The sequence below is a fragment of the Stomoxys calcitrans genome, chromosome 3, assembly GCF_963082655.1.
Source record: "Stomoxys calcitrans chromosome 3, idStoCalc2.1, whole genome shotgun sequence".
NCBI classification, from domain to species: Eukaryota; Metazoa; Arthropoda; class Insecta; order Diptera; family Muscidae; genus Stomoxys; species Stomoxys calcitrans.
This window is the reverse complement of record NC_081554.1, coordinates 109,548,075-109,563,283: the sequence shown is the minus strand read 5'-3', so window position 1 is coordinate 109,563,283 and position 15,209 is coordinate 109,548,075. Positions and strand designations below refer to the sequence as shown.

The 15,209-nt window shown below is 40.4% G+C and overlaps 1 protein-coding gene and 1 long non-coding RNA gene across 2 annotated transcripts; one reads left to right on the top strand and one right to left on the bottom strand.

Moving 5' to 3' along the window:
• Positions 1-3,123: 3,123 nt before the first annotated feature.
• Positions 3,124-4,520, bottom strand: LOC106091125 (2-oxoisovalerate dehydrogenase subunit beta, mitochondrial). The gene is made up of 3 exons (XM_013257551.2): positions 3,647-4,520; positions 3,495-3,587; positions 3,124-3,442 (listed from the first exon to the last, which is right to left on the bottom strand). The coding sequence occupies exons 1-3, from the start codon at positions 4,424-4,426 to the stop codon at positions 3,215-3,217; spliced, it is 1,101 nt and encodes a 366-aa protein (XP_013113005.2). The 5' UTR covers positions 4,427-4,520; the 3' UTR covers positions 3,124-3,214.
• A 3,171-nt stretch (positions 4,521-7,691) lies between these two features.
• Positions 7,692-8,545, top strand: LOC131995756 (uncharacterized). The gene is made up of 2 exons (XR_009397605.1): positions 7,692-8,115; positions 8,178-8,545. It is a non-coding gene; the product is annotated as an uncharacterized LOC131995756 (long non-coding RNA).
• The last annotated feature ends 6,664 nt before the right edge of the window (positions 8,546-15,209 follow it).

The window sequence follows — 15,209 nt, the reverse complement described above, 5'->3', positions numbered from 1 at the left end:
GGCTGGCTTCAGAGAGTATACCAATCGCTGCTTCAGTGAACTGCCACCCCCCTCTGATGTGCTAGTGGCCGAGAGGAAATTCCAAGACATCAATAACAATGCCGCCGCTCAGTTTATACCAACCGTTCGAATACCCCAAGTGCGGCCCAATTTCCCGGCGCAAGCAGTGGTACTCGCAGACGAGCGTGATGGAATTCGTGGTATGGACCCCGCTAAACCCAGAATCAGCGAGCTGAATCTGGAAATAAACAGGGTAGTCAACGAACATAAGCGGAATTTGTGACTGGAACACTTGGAACAATGTACAATAACTTAGGCACAGGTGTAGGCAAACTGTGGTCTACTGTTAAGTCACTCTCGAACCCCGGTAGACGGGATGACTGGACCTCAGTCACTTCTGGCGAAATAACCGTGACTGATCCGAAGAGATGCGCCAGGTTGTTCAACCGTCAATTTATTGTGCATCCCGAGAGAGACAGGGCAAGGAGGAGAGCCTTTCGCCGTACTTGTGGTCTCCGAACCGATGAACAGCCATCACAATTCACCGTGGGCGAAGTTATCATCCAAGCCGTTAGTCCCCGACGGAATCTCTACATTGATGTTGAAGAATCTGGATTCACCTGGCGTTGAGTACCTTACCACTGGTGTCAACCTGTCTTTTAACACTCTTATAGTTCCCGATGTCTTGAAAATGGGCCGAGTGATCCCGCTACTGAAGCCTGGAAAAGACCCGAATTTGGGGGAGTCGTACAGACCGATCTCCCTTCGCTCACCAGTGGCAAAGACGCTTGAGGCATTACTCCTCCCGAGCCTCGTAGGAGAATTTCCATTCGCCGAGCATCAACATGCATTTCGAAGATTGCAAAGCACAACAACAACTTTGCATGCCATCACCGCACACATTTGCCGAGGCTTCAATCACAGGTCATGTGAAAGGACGGTCCTCGTGGCACTGGACCTATCGAAGCCATTCAGTCATGCCAAAATATTTTAGGACACCGCCAACAAGTCCCTCCAGCCAGGCCTGAAACGATGGGTCGCGAAATATCAGAGTGGTCGCCAGTCATTAGTGGAAATTAGGGATAAGAAGTCGAAACACCGTAGAGTGACACAGGGAGTTCCCCAAGGTGGTGTGATATCTCCGGCACTGTTTAAACTCTACCTATCCTCCATTCCACCCCCTCCAGATGGCATAGAGATCGCATCATATGCGGACGATTGTACGATTATGTCATCAGGCCCCCCACCTATTGACGACATCTGCGATAGGTTGAACGTCTACCTCAACGAACTTGCCTCATATTTCGCTGCAATAAATCTGAAGATATCTGCCACCAAATCTTCAGCCACATTATTCACTAGAAATACGCGTGAGGTAAATACTGAGCTGACTGTGATGGTCGATGGAGAAATGATTCCGACCATCAAGTGTACTTGGCGTCCATTTGACAGCTCTTACACATTCTCCCCACATGCCACAGCAATCTGCAATAAAGTCAAAAGTAGAAACAAGGTCCTCAAGTCACTTGCTGGCAGCACTTGGGGTGCAGACAAAGAAACCTTGTTGACCACGTACAAAGCAATTGGCTGGTCTGAGGTAAGTTATGCAGCGCCAGTGTGGTCTCCTTAACTTTGTGACACGCAGTGGAATAATGTCCAGATCTGTCAGAATGGCGCCCTCCGAACTGTGACGGGTTGTCTCCTCTGCTCTCATGTGGACCACCTCCATCAGGAGACAAAGATCCTACCAGTGCGAAGACATAACTACATGCTGTCTAAGCAATACCTTTTGGGCTGTTATCGCAGAGAACATCCAAATCACCATCCTGTCGATAGACATCCACCGCCCAGAAGCCTTAAGATAGATTTACATGGTCTAGAGCGTGAGGTTCAGCGCTACAAGAAAGAACCTCTAGATCAAGCAGGTCTAGACAACATTCATGCAGACACGGTAGCAGATGCGGTTATTGGCTACCGGGTGAATGTAGTCCTTGGAGAACGACCGCCTCCCATTGCACCTGAAGAAATTGACCTCCCCCGGCAAACCAGAGTAGTTCTGGCTCAATTACGTTCCGGCAGATCCAGCCGCCTCAACTCCTACAGAGCGAGGATTGATGCAGACGTGCAGGATTTATATCACGATTGTAACCAGGGACCGCACGATACACGTCACCTGTTTAACTGCCCGGCCAGACCCAGACACTCTGGACGAACTCCATCTTAAACGCAGAGTTCCTGGATCTTAACACTCAATAGAATCAAGCAGACAGAAGTTAAAACACAACAAACTGCTACAATAACAACAACCAAACTGTCCCTAGCGACATTAACAAAGGTTCTTGACCCATCTTAATATTGTTCGCAATAGTTCTTTTAGGAATGCAGCCCTCCTGGTGGCCACAGCTTTTTGGCTGATTGTGGCGCAGCTTCCGTATCTATACGGGTAGTCGCTGTGCAGTGAATCTCCAAGCCCAATTTAGGGATTTTCTCTCTCTATTAGTGAGTCGTAGAATCCTTCCTCTCAATAAACCTGAGAGCGAAGCGTCTTCTATTATTCCAACCTCTTAAAATAATGTTGGTTTGCCGGGGGAGGCTGATGGCCTAGACAAATCATAAGCATGCAAAGATAGAATAGGTTCGACCTTGTCCTTAAGACTCCAACCAACTGTCTTCGTCAAATGTCCCTGCTGACTAGTCGTCTGTCTGCTAGTGGAGTCTGAAGCTGCCGCTCCACCAGTCAAGGTTTCAGTAGCAGACATGCTACGGTCTTACACCACCATCGCAGCTGTTGCGTCATTGGAGTCCATTCTAAGCCTACTCCCGGGTTCTAGATCTGCAGCTCCACTAGATACCTCTAACGTACCTATCCTTGAGTGACTTAAATTTTTCTTCCAAAAATAATGACGAGTTATTACAAAAAATTCTCGCGAAGCAAAATAACGAAACGTCCGCTCCACTCAACGGTTCAAACAAGAAACTGTCTAGCATCAAACCAAATGTAAACCACGATTTAAAAAATTCTACTTACACTTTTTAATATGTTTATTGAACCCGTGCTGTATGGCGGACTGAAGTCCAGTTAATACTTCACTCTTCCATTGACAGAAGAAAACCCAAAGCAAATAAAGGGAATAAGATTTATTGTATAAATGGAAAATAAATGCATCTGTTTCAATAAAATCGTTCATTTGTCGCACGATAAGTAGGCCGAGTTTCAATAATTGATGATCTCCTTTATTGCACTCAGACATCGCAGTTTGTTAGGCAAATAGAATGGTTCAAATACGTGCGGAAAAGGGGTATCCCATCCAGTTATTCGTTGTATAGGAGCTTCTAAATAGAGAAAGCATTTTTCTTGTATGTGAGCAGCGATTTCGGATCCGAATCCTTGAGTTAATGGAGCTTCGTGAGAAATAATAACACGACCAGTTTTTTTGACTGACTGTGTATTAAATATGTTAATTTCATAAATGATGTTGTGTATTTATACTTACATTTACTATAGTTTCCCTGTCCCAAGGTAATATGGAAACCAAATCTACCACTTCACAATCAACATTCAATTGCTGCTTAGCCATCTCAGCAACCTGTGCAGATACAGAGGATAAGCATACAGACTTTATATAATTATTGCTTATAATTATACCTCTAAAAGAACATGCACTTGCGTACCCCAGCCAATAAGGGTAATGTCATTGCCTTTTCGTAATATATCAGCTTTGCCAATCTCCGAAATATAACTACCAGTCGGAACATCTTCAACTGCAGCGCGATATAACGTTTTCGGCTCAAAAACTATGCAAGGATTTTTGTCTTTAATACAGGCCAATAAAAGACCCTTTGCCTTAAGGGGCCCTCTGGGTACTACAACTTTTAAACCTGGTGTATGAGCAAAATATGCTTCGGGGCTTTGACTATGGTACAAAGCACCATGACCTACAGCTCCGCATGGGACACGAAAAGTTAACGAACCGCAGTCAAATATTCCACCACTTCTATACCGATACTTTGCTGCCTCATTTACAATCTGATCAAAAGCAGGAAAAATATAATCCGCGAACTGAATCTCGGCAATTGCTGTAGCTCCTGCATTAGCTACACCGATCGCAAAACCAGCTATGCCTTGTTCACATAGTGGTGTATTGAAGACGCGATCTTTTCCATATTTATCACGAAGATTTATTGAGCACCGGAATACACCTCCAAAGCCGACGTCTTCGCCGAACAACAAAGCAGTATTATCCTCCTCCAAAGCCTTATCCATCGCGTTATTAATTGCTTGAAACATGTTCATTTTCTGAACACCTTCTGACAATAAAACTGCGGGTACATTTTTATCCGGATAGTATGTAAAATGAGAACGCGTAACCGAAATTTGCTTGTGCTTTAGCAGACTAATTAAAATGGACTTTGTATGCCTATTCATATTATTTTTCTTTCATTTATTCGTAGATTAATCAAACAAGACGACCTATAATTTCTTTTTTGCCTTATGCAATCAGTTGCAAATAGGCTTGCCATATCTTCGGCATTATCGCGAATTTCTGTGGATCACCGCATGGTACAATTAAAAGGTATTGCCACTAAAGAAGGTTAGGTATATTGCCTAGTTAATAGAATTGTCCAAATCCATAGTTGTATTCAAATCCTACTAGAACGTCAAATGCTTGCTTTGGATTTCTTCACATTTTGTTGCTTTTTCACATCTAATTTATTTTAATTTATAATTTACACGTTTATAACCATATACCTTTTGATCTTGTGGCTGCTACACACGATAATGCAAACAAAAACGAGACTGTCAATTGAGAAGTGTCCAGATATTTGACAGTCTAGTGGGAATTTGCGCCACCGTCGGGTTGCAACGTTGTTGTTGAGCAAGAGACCCAAGCTTTTAAATTTAATCATAGGTGGTGCCAGGGTTCATTTGGATTCCACCCTACCGCAGAAGCAAGCATTTCCGTCTATGGTTTAGTATCCTATTCTGCTTTCGGAATAGTCGCTGAAATTTCTAATTGTTCCGCGAGCGGAATTTGACAGCGATCAAATGTTTTTGTTTCCATACCAAAACACGTCTCTTTATCTGCATTTATTTTTTCTCCAGTTAATTTATTTTTTCGCAAATAATGGCTGTTACCATGACATAATTACCAGATTACCAATCCAATGGCAGCCGGTTGTACGCACCGGATTGACCCGATGGAATCCTCATCAGCAATGGCTGAAGGCTGAGAGAACCCCGGACCCTGGTTCTGTTCGGTTTGCCCGAACCACCTCCATCATCGGTCGGTGTCGGTGAGGTGTAACCGGTGCATAGAGAGGGTACATTTCAGATCTTGCTCTGGACTTCGGTACTGCCGAGATAGAGCTATACAACGTGTAAATACCGCCGGTTGGTAGCTGTATCCCGATTAATGGCCAAGCTTACAACCCCAACATAAGTGTGTTACTATCTGGCCATAATCGTCTGGTTCTAAGGGACTTTAAAGCGCATCACACTTCATGCCATTCTCTCACTATAAGCATGTAGTTATAACTTCGCACTGGTAGGATCTTTGCCTACTGTTGGAGGTGGTCCACATGAGAGCTGAGGGGACAGCCCATCGCCGTTCGGAGGGCGCCATTCTGACAGATCTGAATATTATTCCACTGCGTGTCACAAAGTTGACGACACCACACCACAGACCGGCCAATTGCTTTGTACGAGGTCAACAAGGTTTATTTGTCTGCACCCCAAGTGCTGCCAGCAAGTGACTTGAGGTCCTTGTTTCTACTTTTGACTTTATCGAAGATTGTTGTGGCATGTGGGGAGAATGTGTAAGAGCTGTCAAATGTGACGCCATGTATTTTGGGACACTTGATGGTCGGAATCATTTCTCCATCGACCATCACAGTCAGCTCAGTATTAACCTCACGCGTATTTGTAGTGAACAATGTGGCTGAAGATTTGGTGGCAGATATCTTCAGATTTCTTGCAGCGAAATATGAGGCAAGTTCGTTGAGACAGACGTTCCACTTATCGCAAATGTCAACAATGGGTGGGGGGCCTGATGCCATGATCGTACAATCGCCCGCATATGACACGATCTCTATGCCGTCTGGAGGCAGATATCACGCCACCTTGGGGAACTCCCTGTTTCTCTCTACGGTGTTTCGACTTCTTATCCCTAAATTACGATGCCTAAGTTACATTGCTTCAAGTGTTCCAGCCACAAATTCCGCTTATGTTCGTTGACTACCCTGTCTAGGGTTAGTGGGATCCATACCACGAGTCCCATCACGTTCGTCTGCGAGTACCACTGGTTGCGCCGGAAAATTGGGCCGCACTTGGGTATTCGACTGGCTGGTATAAACGAGCGGCTGCTGCGTTAATGATGTCTCGGAATTTCCTCTCGGCAACTAGCACAACCGAGGGGGGTGGCAGTTCACTGAAGTGGCGATTGGTATACTCTCTGAAGCCAGCCCAATCGGCCTTCTTATAAACGTCCGGCGTTTAGAGGTTATGAAGTCGGTGAAAATTATGGGGAGGTGGTCTGATCCCAAAGAAATGACGGCTTGCCAGGATACGTCGCTCAGGAAATCAGGGGATGCAATAGAAATGTCTAGTGACGGCATCCTTATTCATTGTACAAAACGTGGAGCCTTCAATCTGCTCTGCCAAAGCCATGCCACGCTGGTCGTTACTTATGGCATATTTTGCATAGTCGACAGGAATTAAGTAGAAAACACTCCGAATATTGAATTCATTTAAAAAACAGATCCAATTTACAATGGAATGCGCAACAAATGGCATGTTACCCTACCTTGACACAGTAGTCCATAGGAAAGGCAACAGATTGAAGCTCGATTGGTACGAAAAAGACACAGCATCGGGAAGACTCATTAACTTCTCATTAACACAACACTGCCACAAATTTTATCGATAGGGTGTTCAAAATAAGCGACAAATCCTTCCACATCGAAAATGAGAAGAGAATTCGAAACATATTAGTGCAAAATGTTTTCCCAAAAAAAAAAAACCGCTAACGGATCCAATAAGACACGTGAAGAACAAAAAGGAAAAGGATACAAAGGAACTTGCACCAAGAATTTATTAAAGGACAACATATATTTCAGGCTTTTCAGAGAGATTTGTTGACTTCAACATTTACAATAAGAATTCATACCAACTGGCACTAAAAAGCGGCAAAATCGTCAACAGCCTATTTAGCAAGACTAAAACCAGGATGAGGAAAGAGGAAAAATCGAACGTGGTATACAAGATAAGCTGTGATGGGGACATGTCCAATTTATGCCCAATGGCATATATTGGCACAACAAAAACAAAACTAAAGACAAGGGTTTTCGCTCATAAATCGGATGAAAAGGCAAAGGATAAGCTTTTAGAAAAGACGACTGCACTCACAGCCCACTGTGCAACTCGATGACATGTACCAATTTCAAGGACGTCAAGACATTAGCCCGAGAACCTAACTACAAAAGAAGATACACATTAAAAATGCTGCATATAATTAACACCCCAACTGACGAACGTATGAACTACAAAACGGATACAGACCACTGTGCACCAATGTATAGAAACTTAATACAAAAATGTAAGCAATAGGCAAATATAAGCAATACACAATAAGCTTCAGTCATTCTTGTGTAAGAAAAAAGTTCACTTGTTTTACAATTTAATTTCTGTTTCCAACGTTTAATTTTAATCAAATATATATTTTTGTTTCTGTGCTTTTGTTAAATTCTGTTTTATGTTACTATAATCTTTTAACTGATCCATTCCCTGATGTAGATTACTGGTGGTAATCGAAATATTGGAAAAATTTAAAATAAAACAATTAATCAAAAACACCGATATCTGTTTTTAATAATTGTACATGGCCTCAAGCCGAACTATCCACGAAATTATAGCCAAAAAGGGTCAAAAATACGCAATATAAAATTTAACTTTAACTGCGTGCTCTGTTAAAAAAGTTCAGCCATTTCATCGACGAAGCTCACTTTTGGCTCAATGGCTACATAAATAAGCAGAATTGTCGATTTTGGAGTGAAGATCAGCCAGAGACATTGCAAGAGATTTCAAAGCATCCAGGAAAAGAAACATAACTGTGAATGGTGAGCGCTACCTCGAGATGATATCCAAATTTTTTGCCCATAATTCAAATTTTACTTGCAAGACATGTTGTTTCAACAAGACGGTGCCACATGCCACACAGCACGTGTAACTATGGACTTATTGAGAGGCGAGTTCGGTGAACATTTTATTTCACTTTCCGGACCGGTTAATTGGGCATCTAAATCATGCGATTTAACACCTTGTCTCATGTCCATGCAGACAAGCCCGCTTCAATTGACGCATTGGAAGACAACATTAAAGCATTTATTCGTGCGATTGAAATGTTGAAAATATTATGCCAAACTTGGACTAATCGGATGGACCATTTGAGGCGTAGTCTCGGTCAAAATTTGCATGAAATAATCCTCAAACATTAAATTATATAGACCTTACTATCGTTTCAAATAAAGATTTCATGTATTTTCTGAATTTTATGTGTGTTTTTTTAACTTTTCTACAGCTCTTAAAAAATCACCCTTTACTTAAAAAATATAACAAAAAAAATACATTTTATGTAGAAATAAAAACCACACTTCTAATTTTATTGATATTTTTTTGTCTAGCCACGCTACTTTATGTCTGTATGTGATAGAAGTTAGACAAATATTTGACTTAAGGCCGGTATTATATTCAGTTTCCGCGTTGAAACTCCATACTAAAAAAAAAATCAAACGGAAAAATCTGCCGAAATGTGTTCGTTTCGTCATAACTTATTTTTTCATCTAGGGAAAATTTACATTTCACGACGCCCGAAAGAGTACAACCACAGTCGCTGTACAAAAAGTCATTTTCTTACGCAAACTAAACGTGATCGCCAAACTTCCAGTTGTAACAGAGTGTTTTTTAGTGTTAGTGATGTTGCTCAGATGTATTTACATAAGGTAGAAAAAATAAAGTGTTTGTGGATGCATAAGTAAGAAAGTATTTTTTATATACAAATATATATACTCGAAAGAAAAATAAATATTTCTTTCACAACAACCAACTCAATCAATCTCAAATCAATCAATTGTGAAGGATGTGTTGTGATTTTGGTCTGCAATTAAAACAACAATATTTGGATACAAGTTGAAGATGCTGACAAAGTCTTGTGGAAAGTTGTTATTTAACTTATAACAGTGAAAATACTACAAAATCTAATTATTGTTATAAATAAATTCTGAACTTGTCTCTTTTTAAATTATCTGTGTTTTATTATTTATAAGGGTTGGATTTTGGTTGAAATTAAAATATCGCGTTATAAGCCGAATACTATTTTTCCGAATTTTTTTGCTTACGTTTCGCCGACTTTTTTGTATGGAGTTTGATAGCATTTTGCTTTAAAAGCTGACCAAAATCAATTCTCAAACTTAATTTAAAAAGGAGGGACCTTATCATTGAGCTTAAACTTGAATCAGACTGTACTCATTGAATGGGAGAAGTTTGCCCCTTTTCCTCATAGGTGATACTATATTCTCTTTTCGCGGTGAAACTCCATATAAAAAAATAAGCGGAAATGCTAATGAGAAGTGTTCGCTTCGCTTTAACATTCTTTTTTCATCTAGGGAAACATTACATTTCACGACGCCCAAGAAAAGCACAATAAAATAAATGCGATCGCCAAACTTCTAATTGTACCTAAAGCTGAGTATTCTGTTCAGTTTTTCGAGCGGTATGCTGTCAAACTCCATATAAACTAAACGTCGGTGTCTATTCAGGATGGGTAGTGGTCGTTAGTTTAAACGATGCGTCAAAACTATCACTATTTCCTTTCTTGAGTTTCTGAATCTATTCTCCTACCACTTGTAACTAGTAGAAAAATGGACAAGCAATAACACCTGAGGTTGTTTTAATAGATTGCCAAATGGCCTTTATGTTGTTTACGCTTATATACTCTTACAGTTAACAATGGGTTTAAAGATAAATGCTTATAATACGAAAGTTATATCAAAACAAGTAAAAGCAAATTCAAGAACTAAATGCAGTTATGCAGACGCATGCAGATTTAAATTGAGTTGATTGATTCTACATATGTGATATTTGCATTTGCATAACGTTGCCGAAAATGGTCAATGACCCCCCGCGTTGAACAGCATTCAGCAAATGTATGTCAATCACAAGAGATATATATGTTGTACATAATGATAAATTACATTTATTAGAATTTAAAGTTCTTATTTAATAGTTTAGTCGAAGCAATTTCAATTTCTTTCTAATGTAAAAAATTAAAGCTTTTACTTGATATGATATGGTGATAAGATAATTATTTAATGCTAAATATTAATAATGTAAGTTCATTTCCATATTAATTTTATTAAATGTTTCAAAAAATGAGAGTAAGTTTACAAATTCTAGTCTAATTAAATTCTGGAGAGTTTTACCAATGTGTATAATTTCCTTTAAGTCTTGATTTATAAGAATTAAGTTTTTACAACTATTAATTCAATTATTTTTCTCTTTATCAAAAAGAAATGGGTGCAATTTTATAGTACAAGGAAATCAGGGTAGTGAAGATTTAGTTGATAGAATAAGGAACTAGCTTGTTGGTCCATCGGTGCTTGGTTCAATCTGATGGATGCTAACTTTAGTTCTCTTGGATATTAGCCATTTAGATATAAATATAACAATAATGATCATACCCAGGATTCACTAATAGAAGGTTAGGTCACATGCAAAAACACAAAGTGGATAGGCCCCATAAACATCATTAAGGATGTCAAATCTGACGATTGAAAATGTCATCATATAGGAGAAAACGTAAACAAAGAATGAATGTAAAAAGAGAACAAGTTGACATCCTCAATGCCAAGTACTGCCAAATATTAAAAAAAAAGTATATCGGCTGATCGCTTGGCTTAACCTTATTCAGTGAATCCTGGATCATACCGATGATTAATACTGCATATGCTACCGACGTGTTATATTCGTGATGGTAGTGGTGTCCATTGTTAGCCTCTTCTATAGACCTTATCCTGAGTTGAATGGATGAATGTTCGGCGAACTGTGAAGCGAACTGGTCTAATACAGAGAACTGATTGGTTTTGCTGATGGTGTCATCAAGAGCATGGTAAGGCCACATTAATTCTACGACATGTCCAAGACTGGTGTATGATGAATTTAGAACGGATGATATATTCTGTAGGCCTCTTGGATGGATAAAACCATGCTTAAGGATGCACTCTGGCTTTAATTTCAAAATTCCAGATCTTTCTAAACTAAGAAGTATGATATTCTTTTCGCATACCACTGTAACTTGTGCATCTGTAAGAGTTGCATACATTTATTGATTTTGGACCTTTAAAGGTATCCATGACACATTTGTATGCAACAAATTGATTTCACATGCGTCTATTTCTGCACCAAAGGTGAATAGTAGGTACACACCATAACATATGAACAAATCCTGATTGATCACATCACATTTTTGTAATTGTACTTGCGCAACTGGAAATTAATGTCTTTGTTCGATGTTTACCGCCAAAATTGGGTTACAAATATTTATTACTGCTAATGAGTCACCTATCTGGTTGGGTACTGGAATAAGGTGAAATAGCTTAGAGTCATCAGTTTCTACCAAGGGAAGCGTTATAGTAAAGACTACATGATCATTGGTAAGTCCACCCTTTATTTTCATCAACTTGTATATATCTAATAAATCGTCATCAGAAACGGGCAGCCTTAATGACTTTGGTATGTGAGTCTGAATCTGTTTCATCTCGGCCTGAAGATGCGTTGGAGTTAGTAAAAGCGGATTGATCTTCCTATGATGGACATCAGTTAAAGCATCTAAAATACATCTTTGCATCCGTTCAATTCTGTCAGTGACTATTGAGAGCTGCATCATGTTGAAATTGATGGCTTGAAGTAGTTTAAGTTGGTCTAATTCGGCACTTAGCGAATTTTCTTCCTTGCTTATTTCGTCAATACTCTTCTGAATTTCTTTGAAACCGTGTTTGGTCGAAGTTGTACTGTGTTTCACAACGTTTATACTGGAAATAATGATAGAAGTTTGATCTTTAATAAGGTTCAATAGAAAGGAGTCCTCGTCTTTCAGGTTTTTATTGTATATGACGTCTGTTCGGCGTATTCTGAGTCTAAAATACCAAAAGGTGAGTTCGCAATATTTCCAATTACGTTTATGGCACCTCTTCTTTTTAGTGATTTCTGCAGTAATCTATTTTCTAAAACCAGATCTTTTTTGGTATGTTGCAGGTCTTCTACAATGTGGAGACAAGACTTATTAATTTTCACCTTGCTGCACATGTGTTGATTCCGCCAGATAAAAACCTTGTATCTGCCCAGTACATTGATAGGTCATAGTACACAACAAGATTCCATTGACTTGTCGCAATTCTCGTGGTTCCAATTTCTTCGAAGTGAACTCCTATCTTGTTTCCGAATCTTGTAATATCTATTTGATTTGCAGAAATGATGGGAAGAATTAACAATAGTGCTAAAAGGGTTGTTATCAATATCGTCTGCTCAGCGTTATCGGCACAATAATTTTCGAACTCAGTGATATTCTCAATCGGCAACAGTGCAAGTCGATGAATTGGTCGCAGTTTTTACTTCAGCAACTCTAACTGCTCCATCATCACCAGAGTGGACATGACAAATTCTCCCCAATGGCCACTTCATTACAGGTAGATTATCGTCTTTAATGATGACCATATCTCCAGCTTTCACATTGTGAGCCCTTGTTCTCCATTTGTGGCGTTGTTGGAGTTCATTTAAATATTTTGAGGACCATCTTCTCCAAAAATGTTGTTTTAAGTGGGACACCAGCTTCCAATGGGTTAATGCTGATGTTTCCATTGTTTCCGCACGGCTGTCGACTTGAGATGTCAGTGCTTCGCCAATGAGGAAATGGCCAGGGATTAATGCTTCGAGGTCATTTGGATTATTCGAAATTATTCGGGTGTCAACGGGCGTGAATTCAGTATAGCTTCTATTTCCGCAATTATTGTCTCTAATTCTTCGTGGGTTAAAGATTCAATGGAAACGCTGCGTACCAACAAATATTTGGCGGACTTTACGGCGGCTTCCCATAATCCCCCAAAGTGAGGGGCTCTGGGTGGAATAAAATGAAAACATATTCCTTTTGAACTGGACGCGGGACTAATGGTTTCTCTTGCCTTGTCTGAATATATAGTCTCGGCTAGTTCCACCAAAATATAGGCGACGTATGAACCACGAGCTGTATGACGACGATAGCATAGTTACACGCATCAAAATACAACGGCTGCGTTGGCTAAGTCATGTTGTCAGAATGGATGAAGAAGCTCCAGCAAAGAAGTCTTTTGAAGGCAAACACGGTGGTACACGCAAACCGGGAAGACCAAAAGCCCGATGCAAAGATCAAGTTGTGGGAGACACCTCGAAACTTGGTGTCAGAGATTTTAGAATGAGCGCAGAAGATCGAGGCGCTTGAAAAGCTATTCCACGTTCGGCTAGTGGAAGAAATATTCTGTCATAGCCAATTAAAGTAAAGTAAGTTCCGCCAATTGGTTCTTGGCTTCCACGAAGTTGGTTGCATTATCTGAATATATATTTTGGCAGTGACCTCGGCAAGCAATGAATCTGTTAAGTGCACCAATGAATGACTTTGTGGACAAGTCAAATACCAATTCTAGATGCACAGCCTTTGTTGTAAAACACCAAAACACTGCGATGTAAGCTTTTCTGGGTTTTTTACCTCTGACCTTGTGATGAATCCAAAAGGGTCCGCAGTAGTCTACTCCTGAATTGATGAATGGTCGAGCAGGAACTATTCGCGACTGTGGAAGGTTGCCCATAACTTGTTGACACAGTTTGGTTGCGCTGTTGTGCATCGGACGCATTTTTGCACAACTGCTCGTGCTGTTATCTTTCCTCTGATTGGCCAAAATCGTTGCCTAATTGCATTCAGCAACGTGTGAGGTCCACCGTGCTTGTTCTCTTCATGAATTAAAAAAAAAGTAATTTGACAATTGGGTCATTATAAGGTACCTCCAACTCGCATGATTCCATTATTATCCAAATATGGCGTGAGCCCGATCACTGTGCTGCTCTTATCGACATCATTTTCTTGAAGTTGTTTGACATCGGTGGGGATGTCTGAGAACGGCGCGAATATATGCAGCTGCACCGTAGGCCTTTTCAGATGCGTCAGCAAATACGTGCAGCTGAGATTTTGTTGGAATATCGCCTTGAAAGATGTGTCGCGGTACCATTTTTTCGATGTCAGTTTGTGAAGACCAATCTCGGCAAGGCAATCGGAACCTGAGTAAGATTGAGGAAAGGTCGCTTTGCACGACTGGCCTAGTGGTCATGATGTCGTTCAAGGATAATCCAGTTGATGTTTTAGCAGATGCGTCGAACAGCACTCTGAGTTTTGTTGTCGTTGAGACGGGTTTCAGCCAGCAGTGATGTGGAATAAAATACTTCGGGTCCATCGCGTTGTCTAGTTCAACTTTCCGCATATGGCCCAATTCTTGATATTCATGCATAAAACGTACGTATTGTGTACGTATCTCTGCAATCGTCTCTTAAGGCTGATGAATCGATTGTAGGCTAAATTTTGCGACTTATCCAATTCCTGACGATGAATCGGTTTTCTACCCTAGTCTGCACATGACGCACGAAATGAGATTCACCTTGATGTTCTGCTGGAGATAATACCTTTTCGTTGGATCCGACCTTATCCATTTTCCAAAGTTGTTCAATCGCTGTTTCTAGTGATGCTTCACTATCAAATATTGCACACGTTGGTGCTGTTGACTGCCTGGCACTGCTGTGTTGTCGGATTTGTCCACCGACGATCCAACCAATGAAGTGTTGGAAGATCATCAGCAAGTCTTATAGTTCCAGGTTGCGTGAGACTAAAGTAAAATTCAGCACCAAGTAGAATATCTATTTTTTCTTGTTTATAGAAACTGGAGTCTGCTAGATGAATTTTCCATGTGGAAGCGTCAACGTTCTGGTTTGGTTGTGGTGGAATAATATTTGGTAAGACGAAGGCTTCCAAGTTTGCAGAGAATGTAGCCACTAAAACCCTTTTGTTGTTGTAACGCTCCTGCAGGAGCAACAAAGCGGTTTTGTAATTTTCATCTATTAATGTCGGGTGGCTTATAAG